This window comes from Hakea prostrata, chromosome 3 (genome assembly GCF_041222555.1).
Source record: "Hakea prostrata isolate BN-2017 chromosome 3, UWA_Hpros_2, whole genome shotgun sequence".
NCBI classification, from domain to species: Eukaryota; Viridiplantae; Streptophyta; class Magnoliopsida; order Proteales; family Proteaceae; genus Hakea; species Hakea prostrata.
This window is the reverse complement of record NC_142602.1, coordinates 17,771,445-17,793,532: the sequence shown is the minus strand read 5'-3', so window position 1 is coordinate 17,793,532 and position 22,088 is coordinate 17,771,445. Positions and strand designations below refer to the sequence as shown.

Genomic DNA, 22,088 nt, shown 5'->3' with positions numbered 1-22,088 from the left:
CGTAATTTTGTGTGTGTTTTTTTAAGGGTTTCTTGGTACTATAAAAACCATATTTTGTATGTCTTTTGGAGAGCAGCTGAATAATGTTGTTTTTAAAGAAACTTTCGAGAGACAGAGTTCTCTACTTTTCTAACTAATCTTCTGTTTGGCCTTGTTCTTTATTATTTCGAAACATCAATGACAAAATATAAGGATATGGAGCAAAGAGAAACCATTTTCCCTAATATGTGCATTCCATTATAAAGGATGAAGGTGTGGACCGCTACTTGAATGTTTTAAAAATTTGATCCTCCAGACCATGGCAACATACTGTTCGATTTCCTATTATTAATGGGGTGTTATATATTCAATAAAACAACTCAATAGTCATTCACTTAAGTATAGTAATTTGCTAGTCAATTTTTAAGTTATATATTTTATAGAATAATTAACATTGTATTTATATATTCCTTCATCACACAACAGGATATATTTACAGAAAAAAGACCACAAAGAAAGAAAAGGGAACGAAAAAACGCAGCAAGGTCGCTCGCAGTTGCGTGAAAACACCAAATCTTTGGTAGCGCACTAGTTGTTTTGCAGACCATTTACTGGCAGAGGAAATGGATCAGAATTTGAGCTGGGTAAGAAATCCTACGCGTTGCACCGACTGAATCTTAAAGGTCCTTCGAAGGCAAGATATGTATTGTCAATTGGAAATATTATCAAACCAGAACTTATTGAAGTGTTCTCACGATGATGATACTTCGATGAAGCAAACAATAGAAAAATAAAATGAAAGTTGAGAATGACAAGGAAACAAAAAGGAGTTTGGGAAAGAAAAGGAGAGAGATCATGAAAGGTTGCTACCAGGTCCCAATAAAGAAAGAAGAGAAGCATTGAAAACAGGTTCAGATTTGAAGAAGAAGAGTAGTTTAGATCAAAATAATCCTGCTCGGATTCTGATAATTCCTCAGGACATCTTGTTTCATCTTTAGTATTACTCTGAGATTGAACTCCAATGTTGCAATTGCAGCTAATTAATATGTTTTTCTTTCCTTTTTCTTGCTTAATTGTGTAATCTTATAATTGGTAGTAAATGTTGAGGTATCTAAGGCATACTCAAATATGGTTGAGGTATTTGAGTTATATTCAACGCATATCTAATATATGTTATAAAACTAGTTACGATCCAACGGTGTAATGGATCTTTGTGGGAGAGTTCATCTAACTATAAAACCTAATATTGTTCTATAAATACTACTTAGAAGCAACGGTCCGAGTATTCCAAATTAGATACTCAGGATGTAATACTTTAAGTAACTTTATACTTAAACCTTAAATCCTAATAGTAAACAGAAAGAACATTCAAACACACTCCGACATGATTCCTTCTCCACTTGTTGTTTGCTCATAGTCTTAGGTTAGGTAATCTAGTAAAATAAAATACTCCACCCAAGCTCAAACCATTTGTTTTTTTTTTCTCATGAAGTCAAGTCATTCTAGGAAAGTTAAGTTATTCTAATTAAGTCGATTCCGTGTGCGACGGTTTAACCTATTTCCTTTCCATGGCTCCACGCGCTATGCATGCTTATATCCTTGACTGTAACACTATTTTCTTCTTATTAGTGACTTTTCATACCCAAAAAAAAAAGTTATTTTAGGAAAGTCAAGTTTTCTAACCACGAGAGGATCCAGGAAGCACTCCATGTTTGTTCTTTTTATGACTTTTCAAAACATTGTGGGGAGAATTAGTTGTTTCACCACACTTCTTCAATTACATTTTCTTTGAATCAACTGTTGGCGGAGTCAATTCTTTGTCCATGTACGCTGCTGCTTCAATTACATTTTGCATTGAGGAGTCATTGGACGGCACCGTCCACGATGTTGCTTTTAGCCTATTAAAAAAAAAAGGGGGTGATTTTCATTTAATACCCCCTGAGGTTTTGACCTCAATTACTTTTAATCCAAAAAAAATGAAAAATACATCTTGATGACTGCTATCTTATATATAAATCTAATGAAGGACACACGTTTATCAAAAATAACTTAAAATACATAATCACTTTTCCAATCAAAATAGGGTTATGGTTTTATAATAGAAAATTTTACAATGGGGTCCCTATTTCTAAGCATAAATTCGGATTGGATTTCTATTGTTGTTAAAATTATGTTTAAGTCTAATTAAAACTAGTACCACGACATGGGTGTTAATATCAATCATGAAATAACCATAATACCTTATCTAGAGAACAAAGGTGATTCGACCAAATGTGAAAACACATTCACCAAAAACGTTCCAGTGAAAAAGAAAGAAATTAATACAACTTATCCTGTCTGCCGTTGCTGATTTGATGGTTTTGAAAGCTGGAATCGACGTCAGGAACTCGTGTCGCTTGATATGGAGAGTCAAACAGTAGGGATGTAAACATATAGTTGAAAGTCTAAATCCGATTTGTATTCGTATCCATTTAAAAACATCCGAATTTGATTTTTTCAGATTCAGACTTGAATCAGGATAACTCAATTAATAATCGGATTCAAATTTGGATATGCCAATTTAAGTTGGATATTATCCAATTCGATTAGATATTTGCGGATACTATCCGTATTCAATTAAATTTTAATTTTTAGAAGTATAGCAATATCCCTTTATTAATATTCATTAATAGTAACATCGACTGAATTATTCCCATGACTCCCATCACCAGAGTGGTCGGCTTCAAAGCTTGTTTTCTTCAAGTATTCAGAGTAAGTTACATTACAGAATACTTTTTATTCTTCGGATCTCTCTCTCTCTCTCACTAGAAATTCAAAATCACATCTCCAATATTTGCAGGTATTGTGACCCATTCAATTTTACCCTTCTCAATTGCATCAAATTTGAATCGTTCTATTTAAGTATTTGTGTACTTGATTATCTCTCCATGCTGAGTTTGGAGGCAGAGCTCTCTACATATTCATCTCAAGCATGTAATGATAATCTTTCGTAAATTAGACTTTGAAATTGGGTGATTTTCCGGCAAAGTGATGGTGGGAGGGGTATTTATTATAGGTTGTAATCGTGGTTTTTCTCTATAATATAATTTGTTTCCTACCAAAAAAAAAAAAAGATGGTGGGAGGGGTATTTATTTATTTATTTTCTTATTGATGGGTAGTTTCTGCCTTTCTGGCGCTGGAGGAAGGGAGAATAGGGTATGAATGAGTCAAAATTATAATTCTATTTATTTTAATTTTAGATTACGGTGTTATGGTTTTCTCATGTGTGAAGTTAACACTCATGAGACAATGCTAATTTCAGCTTGATGCAGACATAATTTTAGCAACAATAAGAACCCAACCCGAGTTTAGGCCTGGAAATAGGGACTATAATATAAAATTTTCTATTAAAAAAGTGTAAGAATATTTTGGTCGTAAAAGTAATTATATGTCATTAATTGGTTTTCTTTTAGATACGAAGGCAAATGCAAGATGTCTTTTTTTTTTTTTTTTTTTTTGAAAATAATTTGGATTAATCCTCAGGGTGTCCAAATGAAAACTACTAAAAAAAAACATGCTCTATATGTATCAAGTCTTGAGTGAGTTATGATTAGATTATATTAGAGTATTGTGTTGGTTTATAAACTCATCAAGGGTTGAAAATGCGAATTTTATTTTCTACCTTGCAGCATGCAACCGAAGGCCTAAATTTTGCCACGTGTATGGGATGGATTGGATGGTGTGAAATCATATAGCGGGGGCCGAAATTCGGTTCGGCATATGGCGAACGATATTTGGAACCAAAACCGAAACTCAGAATATTGTCGATATCTTGTAAAATCGCTGAAATATCAAGAAATTTGTTGAAATTTCTTCGATCCAGTTGAAGACAATGAAGGGTTATATTTTTCTGGCCTGTAAAATACAACTGGATCCTTCCCCATTGCATCTTGTGCAAGGTATTTGAACACCATTCTTTGACCTCCACTGTCATTGTCATTGCCAATCTCACTACATTAGATAAGAGAGTGGTGAGGACTAGGGTTTTTCTTTCTACCAAAAAGGGTTTCAGCAATTGAACGTTGTGCTTCCTTCCTTCTTTGCCCCTTTCTTGCTTGCTACATTGACTCTTCCACCACTTTGCTAGAGTCTCAAAAATCTTATATATATATATATATATATATATATATATATATATATATATATATATATATATATATATATATATATATATATATATAACATATTTATATATATTATATCCTCTTTGTATCTTCTCCGTTGAGCCAGAAAATCGATTACTTGTCCGCAGAGGCACTCATAGCTTCTTGCAGACTTGGAGAAGTGTGAAGTCTAACGCAGGCTAAGATATCTAGACCTCGAGGATTGGTGTCAAGGTTGCTTATTTAACACTATCTCAAGGCTGAACCCGGCCTAGTTTTAGGGTTGTGATCTTGGGATGAACCGGCCTGCCCCCAGAGAAGAGGCCTTGGGCTGAACTTGGCCAACCTGACTTTACTCGATCGTGTAAAATGTTATTGAGTTTTAGGGTAACCATAAATTCCCCGTAAAATGAGTTTGGATTCCGATAGGGTAACCACAAATTCCCTGTAAAATGAGGGAATTTCAATGACCAATCACCCTTAATCCCAATTCCAAATGATTTCAACGTGTGCTTCGAAGATAAAGCCTTTATTCTTGAGGAAGCCATGTTTAATCCGTCATTTTCTTCCTCTTAATGGGCCTTAAACCCCCCAAAATGGGAATCTTAAATCTCTAATCACTAAATTCTCCCCGTCAATTGAGATGCCTGTAAGTAAACCCCTACCAATGACGAGATTATGATCCACATGTTTACCATCAAAATCCACATAAAAGACCTTCATTTCAATGGCAATCCACTTATGGGAAAAAGGGTTATACTTATACCCAAAGAACCAATGAAAGATAGCATGTTAGAAGTGAAGAACATATCATAAATATCAGGGTTCTAATCTGCCATTACAGACATACCAGCCTAAACACCCTCTTGCGAAGCACCACCTAGAAGACTCAGTACTGCTTGGAAAGACATGGTAGCAATCACTGTTGATACAATCATTAATGAATTCTTCTTCTCCTCTAATACCTTCTTTTTTAATTGGGGGATTGCGTCTGATTAGTATTATTCTCTATGAGTGAGGAGAAAAATGTGTTCCCACTTCCTATTATGGCAGCATTTGTCTTGTCATTAGTACTATTTAGTACTAAAAATGACGATCTAATATCTTTGGCTCTTAATGCTCCGGCAGCTCTTAAAGACTCTACCATATCCATGTCTTTCATGTCTAGTGGGGATTGAGCCAAGATATTCAAAGCTGTAAGACCATTTGCATTCAATGCATTAACATCTATTTTTTTTTCTCCAGCAAGAATTCAATGCCTTGCACATGCAGCTCATGAAAATACATAAGAAATGTCAAAGGCAAAACGAGAGGAGACCAACTTCGAATGAGTGCAGAGCCAACCTACTGTTAGGATTCTTAAAATAGAATGGATTGGTAAATTATCTATAATAAGAAACATTGCAATTCTTAACTGTAGTTTGTGTGGTCATGTATATCTATCTCTACAAATAACTTTGCAAGTTTCTTAGCTGCAGCAAGATGCAAAGGAGTGTCGCCATCATCATCTTTACAATTGAGGAGCCCTTGAGAACTTGATGATTCCAATAATAGTTGTAAGTGCCTGAATCAACTCTTTCAAAACATCTATCCGTCCTTTGATTGCTGCAAGATGAAGGGGGTTTTTCCATCGTGGTCTGTTGTAACACAACAAACATCTGGATTGATCTTCAACAATTCTTTTACCATTCAAGATTCCCTTCCGTGGAAGTCAAGTGAAAAGGTGAATACTTTCCAAATCTAACTCAGTTGCAAGTCTTGGTTTACGCCGTACAACCTCTCTTGCAAACTCAAGGTGACCTAGCTAGCATGGCTGCTGCTATGTGGAGTGGAGTCTCATTGAAAGAAATAATTGTAACTCCATCAAGAATGAGCTAATCTTCCTCCATGAGTTGGAGCAGAGATCGAACACTTCCACTCACTGAAGCTTCATAAAGCCTTTTGATCATTCTCTCTCTCTCTTCCTCCTTGATTTTCTGTCTTCATGGATGTCTTCCCTCTGGTTTTTTTTTTTTTCTTTTATAGGCCACTCCTCTGGGTTTTTTTTTCTTTTATAGACCAATTAAATATGTACGGGCTTGATTTCAATGCCGTGCAATTAATGCGCAATACTGAACTACCTATGGTTGGGATTCAAATTGGTGGTTGAGATCGATTTTGCCTTTTTTTTTCTTTTTGTTATCTCGACCACCACTTTGAATCCTCACCATTCGAAGCTCACTGCTGTATAATTAATATGCAACTCAGTGTTGTACAATAATTGCGCAACATTGAGGCCAAATCAATGCAATGTAAGCCAACACGCTGATGGCTTAGGAAGCTAGTGTTTGGTTTCAAATAGAAAATAATAATCAAACACACTTTCTCATCTTGGTACAATGTTTGGTTGCAAATAGAAAATAATAATTAAACCCAACTTTTTTAAGCTCCATTGTTTCCCTGATGCATGCATTTAATATATGAGTTTACTTGACCAGAAAAGAAATAGTCAAGCCATTCACATTAGCTAGAGTTAAACAATATATTATCTTCCTTCTCCCCTTACCGCGTGCTTTTTGGCTTGTGAATCTAGCGAAATCAAATAATTGTTCACCCAGGGTAGAAGCAATTGTTTTCCTTTCTGGTGCACACTGGCTAAAAGGTCTAATTGATTAATAAAGTAAGAGTCAAGTCAAGCAAAGTCAAGTCCTTCAACCACTACTTTACTCTAACTAGCTAACTAATTAAGAAGAATTTTTAACATTAACCCTTTTCGCCAAGTTCAATCAACATGCATAAGAGATATTACTAATTTATCAAACTAGAAAACTAAAAACCACAAGTGAAACCCTAGTCCGTCTTTAGACACTGGACGGGCTCTGATCAATCATACTCTGATGATGTCCAAGCTGCTCTACTGTTTTCCACCGCTTGTTCATACACCGGGAGACCAAGCGAACAACATTAAGCAAAAGAACAAAGCCCACCATTGCACACCAAATACTTAATGTAACCAACAATATATCTCCCTGTGAAATTGGTATTAGCAGTTCTGTTCCAAATAGTAATCCAATCCCTAAATATATTGTGACTGCTACTAATATGATTGATATCCAAATAGAAACCTTTCGTTTGAAGGATAGTCCTTTCATACACCATAAGACCCAGCGAGCAGTGTGAAGTATGAGAACGAAGCACATCAATCCAAACCAAATCATGAGTGCAACCGCAAGTATAATGTTAAGATCACAATGTTCTCCTGCCAATTGCCTTGTTGCCTGGAAGTAAGTCCACAACAATGACGAGATTATGATCCACATACTTACCATCAAAATCCACACAGAAAACCTCCGTTTCAATGGCAATCCACTTATTAGCAAAAGGGTTATACCCAAAGAGCCAACAAAAGAAAGTGAATTGAAACCAAAGAACATAAGAAACCTTCCATCGTCCTGATCTGCCATTATAGACATACCAGCCTTGTCACCCTCTTGCCAAACACCACCTGGAGGACTCAGCACTGCTTGGAAAGACATGGTAGCAATCACTGTTGATACAATCGTTAATGAATTCTTCTTCTCCTCTAACCATCCGTCTCTATCACGGGATCGCATTTGATTACTACCTGTCTCAATGCGTGAGGAGTGATCATGTGCATTCTCACTTCCTCTCACGGTAGCATTTGTATTGTCATTAGCATTTCGTGCTGTTGATGATCTAATATTTTTGGCTCTTAATGCTCCAGCTGCTCTCAGAGACTCTCCAATATCCATGTCTTTCATTTCTCTTGGAGATTGAGCCAAGATATCCAAAGATGTAAGGCCATTTGCATTCAATGCATTCAACTCAATATTTTTTTCCAGCAACAATTCAATTCCCTGTACATGCAGCTCATGAAAATTCATAGAAAATATCAAAGGCAAAATAGAAGGGATTGATACATACAGTTAAGTTCTTAAAATAGAAGGGATCGGTACATTATTTAGAAGAAAAATTGCAATTCTTTAAACTGGTTTGTGTTGGAGTTTGTATTTATCTCTACAGATACCTTTGCAAGTTTCTTAGCTGCAGCAAGATGCAATGGGGTGTTGCCATCATCATCTTTACAATTGAGGAGTCCTTGAGCACTTGGTGATTCCAGTAATAGTTTAAGTGCCTCCAAACGGTTGTATTTCACACACAAGTGTAGAATGCTTTCCCCTTTGTTAACCCTGGCATGAATGACCTCTGGACATGCCTGAATCAACTCTTTCATGACATCTATCCGGCCTTTGATGGCTGCTAGATGAAGTGGGTTTCTCCCATCAATGTCTGTAGCACAACAGATACTTGAGTTGACCTTCAACAGCTCTTTCACCATTTCTAGATTTCCTTCCGCGGAAGCCAAGTGAAGAGGTGAGTAACTTTCCGAATCTAACTCACTTGCAAGTCTTGGTTTATGCCGTAATATCTCTCTTGCAAACTCAAGGTGGCCTCGCATGGCTGCTATGTGGAGTGGAGTCTCATTGAAAGAAGTGATTGTAACTCTATCTAGAATGAGCTTGTCTTCCTCCATGAGTTGAAGCAGAGATGGAACACTTCCACTTACTGAAGCTTCATACAGCCTTTTGATCATTTTCTCTCCCTCTCTTCCTCTTTGATTTCCTATCTTCATGGATGTCTTCCCTCTGGGTTTTCTTTCCTTTTCTTTATAGACCACGCATGTATGCAATGTAGGGCTCAACTTCAGCTGAGCTTTTCTTTCTTACTTTCTTTCTTTCCATTTTCTTTTTTTCCTGTTTTATTTAGTGTTAAAAAAATTGAAAAGCAAAATGAATGGTCAAATCTCGACCATCACTTTGAATCCTCATCATTCACAGTTCAGTATTGTGCAATTATTGCACAACACTGAAGCCAAATCAGTGAATGTAACCAAACACCCTGATGACTTCGGAAATAGTACTTGGCTGCAAATAGAAAATAATAATCAAACTCACTTTCTCATCTTGGTACAATGTTTGAACCATAGAAAATGATAATTAAACCCATTTTTTAAAGCTCCATTGTTTCCCCTGATGCGGTTAACATGGAGTTTACTTGGAAAAAAAAACAGAAATCGTCAAGCCGTTCAGATTAGGTAGAAACAATTATCTTCCTTTTCCCTCTACCTCTCGCTTTTAGGCTAGAGAATCTAGTGAAATCAAACAATGACGATCTAATATCTTTGGCTCTTAATGCTCCAGCAGCTCTTAAAGACTCTACCATATCCATGTCTTTCATGTCTAGTGGGGATTGAGCCAAGATATTCAAAGCTGTAAGACCATTTGCATTCAATGCATTAACATCTATTTTTTTTTTCTCCAGCAAGAATTCAATGCCTTGCACATGCAGCTCATTAAAATACATAAGAAATGTCAAAGGCAAAACGAGAGGAGACCAACTTCGAATGAGTGCAGAGCCAACCTACTGTTAGGATTCTTAAAATAGAATGGATTGGTAAATTATCTATAAGAAACATTGCAATTCTTAACTGTAGTTTGTGTGGTCATGTATATCTATCTCTACAAATAACTTTGCAAGTTTCTTAGCTGCAGCAAGATGCAAAGGAGTGTCGCCATCATCATCTTTACAATTGAGGAGCCCTTGAGAACTTGATGATTCCAATAATAGTTTTAAGTGCCTGAATCAACTCTTTCAAAACATCTATCCGTCCTTTGATCGCTGCAAGATGAAGGGGGTTCTTCCATCGCGGTCTGTTGTAACACAACAAACATCTGGATTGATCTTCAACAATTCTTTTACCATTCAAGATTCCCTTCCGTGGAAGCCAAGTGAAAAGGTGAATACTTTCCAAATCTAACTCAGTTGCAAGTCTTGGTTTACGCCGTAAAAGCTCTCTTGCAAACTCAAGGTGACCTAGCTAGCATGGCTGCTATGTGGAGTGGAGTCTCATTGAAAGAAATAATTGTAACTCCATCAAGAATGAGCTAGTCTTCCTCCATGAGTTGAAGCAGAGATCGAACACTTCCACTCACTGAAGCTTCATAAAGCCTTTTGATCATTTTGTTTTCCCTCTCTCTCTCTTCCTCCTTGATTTTCTGTCTTCATGGATGTCTTCCCTCTGGGTTTTTTTCTTTTATAGACCAGACATGTACGGGCTTGATTTCAATGCCGTGCAATTAATGCGCAATATTGAGCTACCTATGGTTGGGATTCAAATTGGTGGTCGAGATCGATTTTGCCTTTTTTTTTGCCTTTTTGTAATCTTGACCACCACTTTGAATGCTCACCATTCGAAGCTCACAGCTGCATAATTAATATGCAACTCAGTGATGTACAATAATTACGCAACACTGAACCAAATCAATGCAATGTAAGCCAACACCATGATGGCTTAGGAAACTAGTGCTTGACTGCAAATAGAAAATAATAATCAAACACACTTTCTCATCTTGGTACAATGTTTGGTTGCAAATAGAAAATAATAATTAAACCTAACTTTTTTAAAGCTCCATTGTTTCCTGATGCATGCATTTAATATATGAGTTTACTTGACCAGAAAAGAAATAGTCAAGCCATTCACATTAGGTAGAATTAAACAATTATCTTCCTTCTCCCCTTACCGCGTGCTTTTTGGCTTGAGAATCTAGCGAAATCAAATAATTATTCACCAGGGTAGAAGCAATTGTTTTCCTTTCTGGTGCACACTGGCTAAAAGGTCTAATTGATTAATAAAATAAGAGTCAGTCAAGCAAAGTCAAGTCCTTTAACCACTACTTTACTCTAGCTACCTAACTAATTAGGTAGAATTTTTAACATTAAACCTTATCACCAAGTTCAATCAACATGCATAAGAGATATTACTAATTTATCAAACTAGAAAACTAAAAACCACAAGTGAAACCCTAGTCCGTCTTTAGACACTGGACTGATTCTGATCAATCATACTCTGATGATGTCCAAGCTGATCTACTGTTTTCCACCACCTGTTCATACACCGGGAGACCAAGCGAGCAACATGAAGCAAGAGAAGAAAGCCCGCCATTCCACCCCAAATACTTAATGTAATCAACAATATAGCTGCAAACAGTGAAATTGGTCTATGGTGTTCTGTTCCAAATAGTAGTCCAATCACAAAATACATTGCAACCGCTACTAATACGATGGATATCCAAACAGAAACCTTTCTTTTTAAGGATAGCCCTTTCATACACCATAAGACCCAGCGAGCAGTGTGAAGTATAAGAACGAAGCACATCAATCCAAACCAAATCGTGAGTGCAACCGCAAGTATACCGTTAAGTTCACTATATATTCCTGCCAATTGCGTTGTTGCCTGGAAGTAAGTCCACAACAATGAAGAGATTATGACCCACATACTTACCATTAAAATCCACACAGTTAACCTCCGTTTCAATGGCAATCCACTCATTAGCAAAAGGGTTATACCCAAAGAGCCAACAAAAGAAAGTGAATTGAAACCAAAGAACATAAGAAACCTTCCATTGTCCTGATCTGCCATTATAGGCTTACCAGCCTTGTTTCCCTCTTGCCAAACACCTCCTGGAGGACTCAGCACTGCTTGGAAAGCCATGGTAGCAATCACTGTTGATACAATCATTAATGAATTCTTCTTCTCCTCTAACCATCCGTCTCTATCACGGGATCGCGTCTGATTACTACCTGTCTCAATGCGTGAGGAGTGATCATGTGTATTCTCACTTCCTCTCACGGTAGCATTTGTATTGTCATTAGCATTTCGTGCTGTTGATGATCTAATATTTTTGGCTCTTAATGCTCCAGCTGCTCTCAGAGACTCTCCAATATCCATGTCTCTCATTTCTCTTGGAGATTGAGCCAAGATATCCAAGGCTGTAAGGCCATTTGCATTCAATGCATTCAACTCAATATTTTTTTCCAGCAACAATTCAATTCCCTGTACATGCAGCTCATGAAAATTCATAAAAATGTCAAAGGCAAAATAGAAGGGATCGGTACATTATTTAGAAGAAAAATTGGAATTCTTTAAACTGGTTTGTGTGGGAGTTTGTATTTATCTCTACAGATACCTTTGCAAGTTTCTTAGCTGCAGCAAGATGCAATGGGGTGTTGCCATCATCATCTTTACAATTGAGGAGTCCTTGAGCACTTGGTGATTCCAGTAATAGTTTAAGTGCCTCCAAACGGTTGTATTTCACACACGAGTGTAGAATGCTCTCCCCTTTGTCAACCCTGGCATGAATGACCTCTGGACATGCCTGAATCAACTCTTTCATGACATCTATCCGGCCTTTGATGGCTGCAAGATGAAGTGGGTTTCTCCCATCAATGTCTGTAGCACAACAGATACTTGAGTTGACCTTCAACAGCTCTTTCACCATTTCTAGATTTCCTTCCGCCGAAGCCAAGTGAAGAGGTGAGTAACTTTCCGAATCTAACTCACTTGCAAGTCTTGGTTTATGCCGTAATATCTCTCTTGCAAACTCAAGGTGGCCTCGCATGGCTGCTATGTGGAGTGGAGTCTCATTGAAAGAAGTGATTGTAACTCTATCTAGAATGAGCTTGTCTTCCTCCATGAGTTGAAGCAGAGATGGAACACTTCCACTTACTGAAGCTTCATAAAGCCTTTTGATCATTTTCTCTCGCTCTCTTCCTCTTTGATTTCCTATCTTCATGGATGTCTTCCCTCTGGGTTTTCTTTCTTTTTTTATAGACCACGCATGTATGCAATGTAGGGCTTAACTTCGGTTGAGCTTTTCAGTTTTTAATGTTAAAAAAAATAGAAAGCAAAACGAGTGGTCAAATCTTGACCACCACTTTGAATCTTCATCATTCACAGCTCAGTATTGTCCAACAACACTGAAGCCAAATCAGTGAATGTAACCAAACACCCTGATGACTTCGGAAGTAGTGCTCGGCTGCAAATAGAAAATAATAATCAAACTCACTTTCTCATCTTGGTACAATGTTTGAACCATAGAAAATGATAATTAAACCCACTTTTTAAAGCTCCATTGTTTCCCCTGATGCGTTTAACATGTGAGTTTACTTTGAAAAAAAAACCAGAAATTGTCAAGCCGTTCAGATTTGGTAGAAACAATTATCTTCCTTCTCCCTCTACCTCTCGCTTTTAGGCTAGAGAATCTAGTGAAATCAAACAACCGTTCACCCAGGGGAGAATCAATTGTTCTCCTTTTTCGTATTCACCCGCTAAAAGGTCTAATTGATTAATAAAGTAAGAGTTACTCCAGTAAAGTCAAGTCCTTCAACCACGAGAGGATCCTCAAGGATTCCATATTGTTCTTTTTAAGTACTTTTCAAAACATCATGATGTATAGTCTAAATGAAAAAAAAAATTTCCTCTGCTGTGCACAATAATATGCTTTTATATCAAATCACAAACTGAGATTTAAAGCTTGATTTCAAATTTGAAAAGTTCAAAAAATCCTTATAGTTTATTTGCTTTTCCAGCCTATGATTTGGTATAAAAGTGCACTGTTGTGCACGCACTCAACTATGCACAGTAGAGGATGTTCTCCTAGTCTAATTGGCAGTAGAGGGATAAGCTATTGTTCCTTCTTTACTTCTTTGTGTTTTTCGTTTCCTCTTGCTTAATTTGCTTCTCCACCCGGCATATCCCAACAGCTACTTTAGTTAGTTATTTGGATAAAAAATTTAATGAATAATTACTATTGTCTCATGTACTATTACTTAATTACTAAAATGATCTCATTCTTTATGAAATATTGTTGGTCCCCTTAGTTCTAACAATATTGAGAGGCAATTGTAATTGAATGTTCAATATCTATTTTGTCCTTCTAGAATTAAGAAACCAAAATAACTTTATTTTCCTCATTTAGAAGAAGAAAAAAATATGAGATACCAATTTTATACTTGTGTTATCATTAGTTTGGATTCACATACACACAAAAAAAGTCTATCAATAATAAGAATTTCCTAAATTTGATAATATCAAAATAGAAAGTAAATAAATAAAAACCGATTGAAAGTAAGAATTTTCTAAGATTTGATAATGTCAAATTAAAAAGTAAATAAATAAAATATAAAATAAAAATTTTAATTTTCTTTTATTTCCATTTATTTTAAAAACGAGATTTTTTTTTTCTTTCTTTTCTTTCTTTGTTCTCTTTATTTTGATTAGAGAATAAAATTGTTTAAGTATGATAATTTTTTGCTTAATTATTAAAAGAGTAGTATAATTTAATATGGGGTAAATATCACTTACCACCCCTCTTAACTGAACAAATAGCACTTAGACCCCTCTTAGTTGAATAATGTCACTTACCTCCCCTCTTACCTAATAAATATATCAAACACCTCCCTTCGATCTGTTAACTTTTTCTGTTAAGTTTAACTTCTATCATTAATTTTTTTTTGAAACCCCAAATTACCCTTAGCTGAAAATTGGTTTTTTTTTTTTTAATTTAAATCCTAACTTACCATAATTACATTAACAGTTAAAATACTAAATTATCCTCAATTAAAATAATTGCTAAAACCAAAATACCGTAGTTAAAACTCCAACGTACCTTTTTATTTTATTTTATCAAACAACTAAAAAGCCACATACTACTTTGTATTAAAATGCAATTTAAATTGAGAATATGAAGTTTCAATTCTCTCTCTCTCTTTTTCATGTTTAAATTAGGGAATCAAAGTTAATTAAGGGTGTTTTGGGTCTTAAAAATAACATCAATTGAGGTTGTTTTGGGCCAAGATGTCTCAATTTAAATTGAGGGTGTTTGTTTAGTTGTTTGATAAATAATAATAATAAAAAAGGTTGGTTGGGATTTAAGTAATTAAAGATAATTTAGGTTTTAACTATGGAATTTGGTTTTTAACAATTAGTTTATTGAAGGTAATTTAGTATTTTAACTACTAATTTAGAGTTTAAACTAAAAAAATATTTTTAGCTAAGTTCGGAATCATGAGCAAGGGCAGTTCTCAAAAAAATTCCCCTTGCAGAAGTGAAAAGGAGCTCTTTTATAAATATATATATTCTAAGATTCTAATCTAAAGGACAAGAAACAAAAGAGATCTAATGGTCCATATCACAAGACCTTTAGAATCCCAAAGGATTTGGGAAAGTTGTAAGTTTTTATTTACAAAAGTAACCGGTCAAAGTTTCACTCAACAAAACTAGCTAAGACTGAGCTTGGGTTTACAAAACTAGTCAAAATAGTGATTTTTATTCATTTGGAGGTCTTTACCCCTAAAATAAATCATACTAATATGGGATAAAAATGTCCAAAGAGAATGAAAAATTAATGATTTTCCTCTTTTAAATAAAATAGTGATTTTCCCTTTTGAATGTGGTTGGTTTTAGGGGGTTAAAAATGTCAAAGGAATGAAAAATTACTATTTTGACTAGTTTTGTAAACCAAAATATAGTTTTAGCTTATTTTGTTAAATAAAATATTGAGTGGTTATTTTTTGTAAAAAAAAACCTAAAAGTGACTATTTATGTAATTTTCCTAAAAATTTTGAGCAAAAAGATCAAGGTGATTTTTTTTTTTTTTTTTTTTTTTTTTGGTAATTCAAATTCATTCAACCAAAGAAGCACAAACATCCGAGTTACAAAGCTTGGATAACCAAGAAGTGGACCTTGGCCAATGAACTCTGCTCGGCACAGAGACAGCCATCCTAGCCAGGGAGTCAGCACAGCTGTTAGTCTCCCTTGGAGAAAAAACAAACACACAATCTAAGAATTTAGAGGCCAAGAAATTGATGTCCTTAACCACATTGTGAATGGATATAGGAACCTCCGCTATACCATTGACGAAGTTGGCTAAGGGTTGGCAATCCACGTCCGCTTTCACCCACCAAAAGCCTTCACCTAGACATTGAAGAAGTCCTTCTCTTAATGCCATGGCCTCACCTTCAATCACCTCAGAAAAATCAGTAGGAATAGAGACTGCAGCCAATTGTTCACCTCTAGAATTCCTTATAATGAAACCCAATCCACCTTTAGAGTTCAACCAAGATGCATCTGAGTTGAGCTTCACATATTCCCTTGAAGGAGGGAGCCAATGCTGTATTTTGCATTTCTTTGCTTCCATTGCTATTGAAGGGCGAGAAGATAAGTACTTGAAGTTACATACCTCAGCAAATTGGGCCTCTGCTCTCTGTACTACATCTTGTGGAGAGGTTTGTTTCCCTTGGAAGATTAATTCATTTCTTGATAGCCATAGTTGCCAACAAATCAAGGCTGCTAGCCCCGCTCGATGACCTTGCTTTTCACCTGGCCAATTCAACTTCATCCAATCCATAACATAAAGCCGAAGTTGTGGTGCTATTAGTGGGGGGGCATAGGAGAAAGTAGAGCCGAACCATACCGATCTAGCAAACGGGCACTCCAAAAATAGATGATCCTCGGACTCCTCAATTTGCCCACATCTTTGACAGGTCGCATCTCTCAGTAAGCCTCTTCTTTTTAGATTTACTCCGGTGCTAAGTGCAAAATGACAGGCTCTCCAAATAAAGCTTCTCACATTTGGAGGGGCATTGCAAGCCCAAACATTCCTCCACAATTGGACTGGGATATTACTCACTATAGACTCTTCTTGTTCATGCTCCTTAAGGTTACATAAGTGGTGATATGCTGATTTTGTTGAGTAAACCCCATTCTTACTTGGACCCCAAACTTGATGATCTTCCAATTGAAACAAACCCAATTTGATTTTCAAAATTTCTTTTGAATCATCAGGATGAAAGGTACTCTGAACCAAACCAGCTCTCCATTGTCTTGTCTCTTGATCAATAAGCTCATGCACTTTGGTAATGTGTGTTCTTTCCCTAAAATCCTGGTGTTGAACTTTAAAATTCCAATTAGCTTTCACCCAACAGGTGATTAAAATCATATCACGACCTACGGTTCTTAATAAAAAGAAAGTGGATGGATGGATTTGATGCCACGTAGAGAGACCATCATTAATTCAAAAATGGCTGATATTGATTTATTTTGCATCTAAAGACACGTGGCACAAGGGCAAAGAATATTGAAAGACGTGTTGCAGTCACTCGCTGATCTAATCGTCACACCGTTGATTTATCTCCTTATGATGAAGACCAGATTCATTGGTTGAACACACAATAGGATAAATCTCAGACACCGAACACTTCAATAAATGTTCGACCATGAGAGACGGGAGCTTATGTTGTGGTCAGACCGGTCGAACTGAAATACGATGATCAGTTCGAAACTGGTCAAACACTTGGTCTGACCATGTCACCTGGATTCAGGCCAAATTCAAATCATAAGGAATGAGAGGAAGAATCCATGGATTCAAACTCTATTCGAGTGAAGTTCGACTAACTTAGGAGGGGTCTATTCCTGATACAACTTTGAACGAGAACTCCACAAACAACAGACTAACTAGAAATATATAAAGAGGTATTATGATCGTCATAAGGTATGCACTCTTAAGTTATTCTATGAATTGAGGGATTGAGTTTGATTCATTTATTCAGATTGAACTAACTTGTTCGTCGGAGACTATACTCGACCACATTGGTCGAGCACGTTTTTGCAGGTTCGAGTGATCGATAAGGAGGGACCGAATTCTGCAACAACAATTGGGATTTATTTTTCAGCATTTATTTATTGTTCTCATTTCCCCCTGAATTCTTGATCAAAGATGCCTACAGTCTGCCTCTTTTTAATTAAGGTTTTGATTTTTCCTTTTATTGCTTTGTTATTTATTTTATGTATTTTTTTCCTTTTTAATATGAATTCCCCTCGATCAATGGACTATAAGCTACGGCAAAGGGTCCACGATCAAAGTCATCATAATTATACTCCCCTTCCCTTAATCCAGAACTGACACTCTGATCACTTTCCTTTTATTTATTTGTGTCTTGTTCGCATCTTTTCTATTCATGCGTTTTTTTATTTATTTATTAATGATAAATGGTTAGGTTATGTTTGTTTGTTTTTGTTTTTTTTGTTTTTTGTTTTTTTTTCTCACGTTGATCATTTAACTTAATTAATTAGTTAAAAATTTTGAATCATTGCACTCTCGCATTATCATTAAGAGGTTAAATTTTAAAGTGGTATATCTCCCTGAAATCGACCCGTTAGCTACTAAATATAGTGCACTTGCGGTTATTTTTATTTTGCAAACAGTAACAACTACTCTCCCCCTACCCCCAGATTTAGGAAGTGCATAAACTAGCCTAGGCGAACCTCAATCCCTAAAAAAAAAAATTAACATTACCCACATCAGCAAGTTTGATTAAACATACACAAGGGAAATAGTTAATTTATTACATAATGAAATTAAATACACCGAAAGACCAAGTGAGCAATACCAGAAATTAAATACATAATTGAAACACCAAACTTTAGACACTGGATTCACTCCGATCAATCAGACTCTTGTGACGTTCAATGTGCTTTACTATTAATCTCCAATGCTTTTTCATACGCCGAAACACCCAGCGAGCAATACAAAGCAAGAGAACAAAGCCCACCACTCCAAACCAAATTGAAAATGAAGTAAACAATATATCTACTAGTGAAGTTGGCACTTCGAGTTTTCCTGAAAGGTCCCTTGCAGTCAATAAAAAAATTGTGATTGCTACTAATGCAATTGATATCCAAATAGAAACCCTTCCTTTCCAGGAAAATCTATTCACAAACCATAAGACCCAGCGAATAGTGTGAAGAATGAGAACGAAGCCCATCAGTACAAACCAAACCTCAATTGAAATATCCATTGTATGGTTAAGATCCTTAAATAGTTCTCCGTCTAGTGGTGTCAATTGAGATGTTGCCATATAGTAAGTCCATACCAATGATGAGATTATGATCCACATGCTTACCATCAAAATCCACATAAAAAATCTCCGCTTCAATGGCAATCCACTTATGAGCAAAAAGGTTATACTCAAAGAGCCAACAAAACATACTGAGTTCGAACTTAAGAACATAACATAATTGTCATAGTTCCGATCTGCCATTACAGACTTACCAGCCTTGTTTCCCTGTTGCCAAACACCTCCTGGAGGACTCAGCACTGCTTGGAAAGCCATGGTAGCAATCACTGTTGATACAATCATTAGTGAATTCTTCTTCTCCTCTAACCATCTTTTTCTGTCAGGGGGTTGCCTCTGATTGGTCTCTGTGCGCGAGGAGACAAATGTGTTCTCGCTTCCTACCATGGCAGCATTTGTATTGTCATTACCATTTAGTATTACCGATGATGATCTAATATCTCTTGCTCTTGATGCTCCAGCAGCTCTTAGAGACTCTCCAATATCCATGTCTTTCATGTCTCGTGGGGATTGAGCCAAGATATCCAGAGCTGTAAGGCCATTTGCGTTCAATGCGTTGACCTCTATATTTTTTTCCAGCAAGATTTCAATGCCCTGTTACATGCAACTCATGATCAAAATAGTATAGGAAATATCAAAGGCCAAAAGAGAGAAGACCAACTTCAAATGAGTACTGCAGAGTAGTGAAACTACTGTTGCGATTCTTAAAATAGAAGGGATTAATGGTATATTAGCTATAAGAAAGATTGCAATTCTTAACTATAATTTGTGTACGTGGGCATGCATATATATGTGAATCTATCTATATATAAAGATACCTTTGCAAGTTTCTTAGCCGCCGCAAGATGCAAAGGTGTGTTGCCATCAAAATCTTTGCAATTGAGGAGCCCTTGAGCACATGGTGATTCCAGTAATAGTTTAAGTGCCTCCAGGCGATTGTATTTCACACACAAGTGTAGGATGCTTTCTCCCCTCTCAACCTTTAAATCGATGACTTGATCAGATCGTGCCCGAATCAACTCTTTCATGACATCTATCCGTCCTTTGATTGCAGCAAGATGCAGAGGGGTATTTCCATCACGGTCAGTAACACAACAAACATCTGGGTCGATCTTCAACAGTTCTTTCACCATTTCAAGATTTCCTTCTGCCGAAGCCAAGTGAAGAGGTGTGTAACTTTCCGAGTCTAACTCAGTTGCAAGCTTTGGTTTGCGTTTCAAAATCTCTCTCGCAAAATCAAAATGACCTGACATAGCTGCTATGTGAAGTGGAGTTTCATTGAAGGAAGTGATCATAGCTCTATTGAGAATGAGCTCGTCTTCCTCAATGAGTGCATTCAGATCTAAGAGATTTCCACTCACCGAAGCTTCATAAAGTCTTCTTATCATATTCTCTCGCTCTCTACCACCCTCTTCTCTCCTCATGGATGCTCACTCTCAGTATGTTTGCATAAATCACTGGTAACCCGTTATATACTAAATTCTCCAACACCAAGCAAGCTTGACTAGCAAACTTGACTAACAAGCTGCTGTTTGGTTTCAAATAGAAACTAGTCTAGCAACCTGGTCATATGCATTACTAACGTGCAGTTCCTTCCAAACAGAGCTTAGATAATCGACTTACTGAGAACCACTTCTTCCCCATTCCCAGATGTGTGGTTCAAGACTAGTGTGAAAAGTCAAGTCATCGTCCATCTTTTGTAAGTCTTTGAAGCTCTGGAAGGGGTCAATTACAGAATTGACATTCTGGTGGGGGAAAAAAATCATCTGAAAATTTTGATGTGGACTTCAATCACCGTAGAGATGTTTTAATCCTTATCAGAAGGCCAACATGCAATGGCAGGTCTTATCCATGATTTGATTAATCGGTTGAAGGTGAAAGAGAAATCAGGTCATGTCCTTCTCTCCAACATAAATCCATAAATCCTTCTAATCAAAATGACGCATGGATGGCTCTTATTTCAAGCAATGGAGATTTCATTGCCAGGAAAAATTCTTTCACAAATAAGATCGACATCACACTCTAATGCTTGCACTATACGGTGGAAGTTCTTTTTGAAATTACCCCTACACTCTAAATTTAAGATTTTCTTTTGATGTCTTTTAAATGCAGAATTACCAATTAAGGCTACCTCGCTCAATGGATACCACTGTCTCCAGTATGCGAACTTTGTGAAAACTGTGTGGAGTCTATATGGCACGTATTTCTTTCATGTGATTGGACAAAAAGGATTTGGACGACGGTCCCCTGGGATTAAGAATGGAACGAGTTTCACACACATGCATTAGTGATCTTTGTAACTCTTTCATCCTAGACCTTGGGCTTGACTAAGCATCCAAAAGATGGATCGTGTCTGTTTTTATAATCAACTACTACTTTGTTTTGAAAGAACGGAATAACAAAATTTTTAATAAAATTACCCCCAACCCCATAAGAATGTTAAATAACATCGTAAATTGGATCCATGATCTAAATCTTAAAACACATGAAACAATTGAAACCACACATAACCAGACACAAGTAAAGATGTCCAAACCAAATATTTGTTTCTGTAAAAGTTTTACTAATTTAAATCAATGTCCAACTTTGGTGTGTACAGGGTTACATAATGCAGAGCTAGACAGTACATGATGGAATGTGGGACTATCATGAGAAGGCCAGCTAAAGTATCTAATTATCATGGGACGGCCAGCTAAAGTATCTTAGTATAGGTGGACTAGGGAAGGGAAACATCATTGAGGCACTATTGCTTAGATTAATTACTACGTGATATATGGTGCGATGAAAAAGAAGTGCACAATTTACTTCTTCTACTAAATCACAGCAGGTGGCCGATAGCTTATGTCCCAATTTTGGTAAATATAGTATGTAACATTAAAGAAACTAACTTTAATGATTTTTGTGATACCACATTCCACCAATAGTTTACGTATTTAGTATCTGTGTCCTCCATAGACCATAACAAGTCATTAAATGTAATTGATCCTACTACTCTATGTATTTGTTATCCAAAGTAATATCAAGCTTTTGTTTGGCATATATAAAAATAAAAATAAAATACATGGAAGGTGGTCATGTCATTGTCTCATGAAATTCAAGGGTAGATACATTGAAGGTGAAAGAAATTAGGTCTTGTCCTTGTGTCATGAAAATCAAGGATAGATGCATGGAATCCACTGTGTTGTGGATCCCATGGTGAATTCATTGTAACT

At 36.3% G+C, this 22,088-nt stretch overlaps 4 protein-coding genes and 2 pseudogenes across 4 annotated transcripts; all 6 read right to left on the bottom strand.

Moving 5' to 3' along the window:
• Positions 1-4,976: 4,976 nt before the first annotated feature.
• On the bottom strand, positions 4,977-6,554 carry LOC149021329 (uncharacterized; annotated as a pseudogene).
• Positions 6,555-6,962: 408 nt separating this feature from the next.
• LOC149021328 (uncharacterized) lies at positions 6,963-8,759 on the bottom strand. Its single transcript, XM_089147438.1, has 2 exons — positions 8,150-8,759; positions 6,963-7,979 (listed from the first exon to the last, which is right to left on the bottom strand). Exons 1-2 carry the CDS (start codon positions 8,753-8,755, stop codon positions 6,963-6,965), a joined length of 1,623 nt encoding a protein of 540 aa, XP_089003564.1. The 5' UTR covers positions 8,756-8,759.
• A 454-nt stretch (positions 8,760-9,213) lies between these two features.
• On the bottom strand, positions 9,214-10,468 carry LOC149021327 (uncharacterized; annotated as a pseudogene).
• A 528-nt stretch (positions 10,469-10,996) lies between these two features.
• On the bottom strand, positions 10,997-12,727 carry LOC149021326 (uncharacterized). Its single transcript, XM_089147437.1, has 2 exons — positions 12,150-12,727; positions 10,997-12,016 (listed from the first exon to the last, which is right to left on the bottom strand). The coding sequence occupies exons 1-2, from the start codon at positions 12,714-12,716 to the stop codon at positions 10,997-10,999; spliced, it is 1,587 nt and encodes a 528-aa protein (XP_089003563.1). The 5' UTR covers positions 12,717-12,727.
• A 2,917-nt stretch (positions 12,728-15,644) lies between these two features.
• Positions 15,645-16,160, bottom strand: LOC149021325 (uncharacterized). Its single transcript, XM_089147436.1, has one exon. It carries the CDS (start codon positions 16,158-16,160, stop codon positions 15,645-15,647), a length of 516 nt encoding a protein of 171 aa, XP_089003562.1.
• Positions 16,161-18,326: 2,166 nt separating this feature from the next.
• Positions 18,327-20,406, bottom strand: LOC149021324 (uncharacterized). Its single transcript, XM_089147100.1, has 2 exons — positions 19,695-20,406; positions 18,327-19,470 (listed from the first exon to the last, which is right to left on the bottom strand). The coding sequence occupies exons 1-2, from the start codon at positions 20,298-20,300 to the stop codon at positions 18,445-18,447; spliced, it is 1,632 nt and encodes a 543-aa protein (XP_089003226.1). The 5' UTR covers positions 20,301-20,406; the 3' UTR covers positions 18,327-18,444.
• Between the last annotated feature and the right edge of the window lie 1,682 nt (positions 20,407-22,088).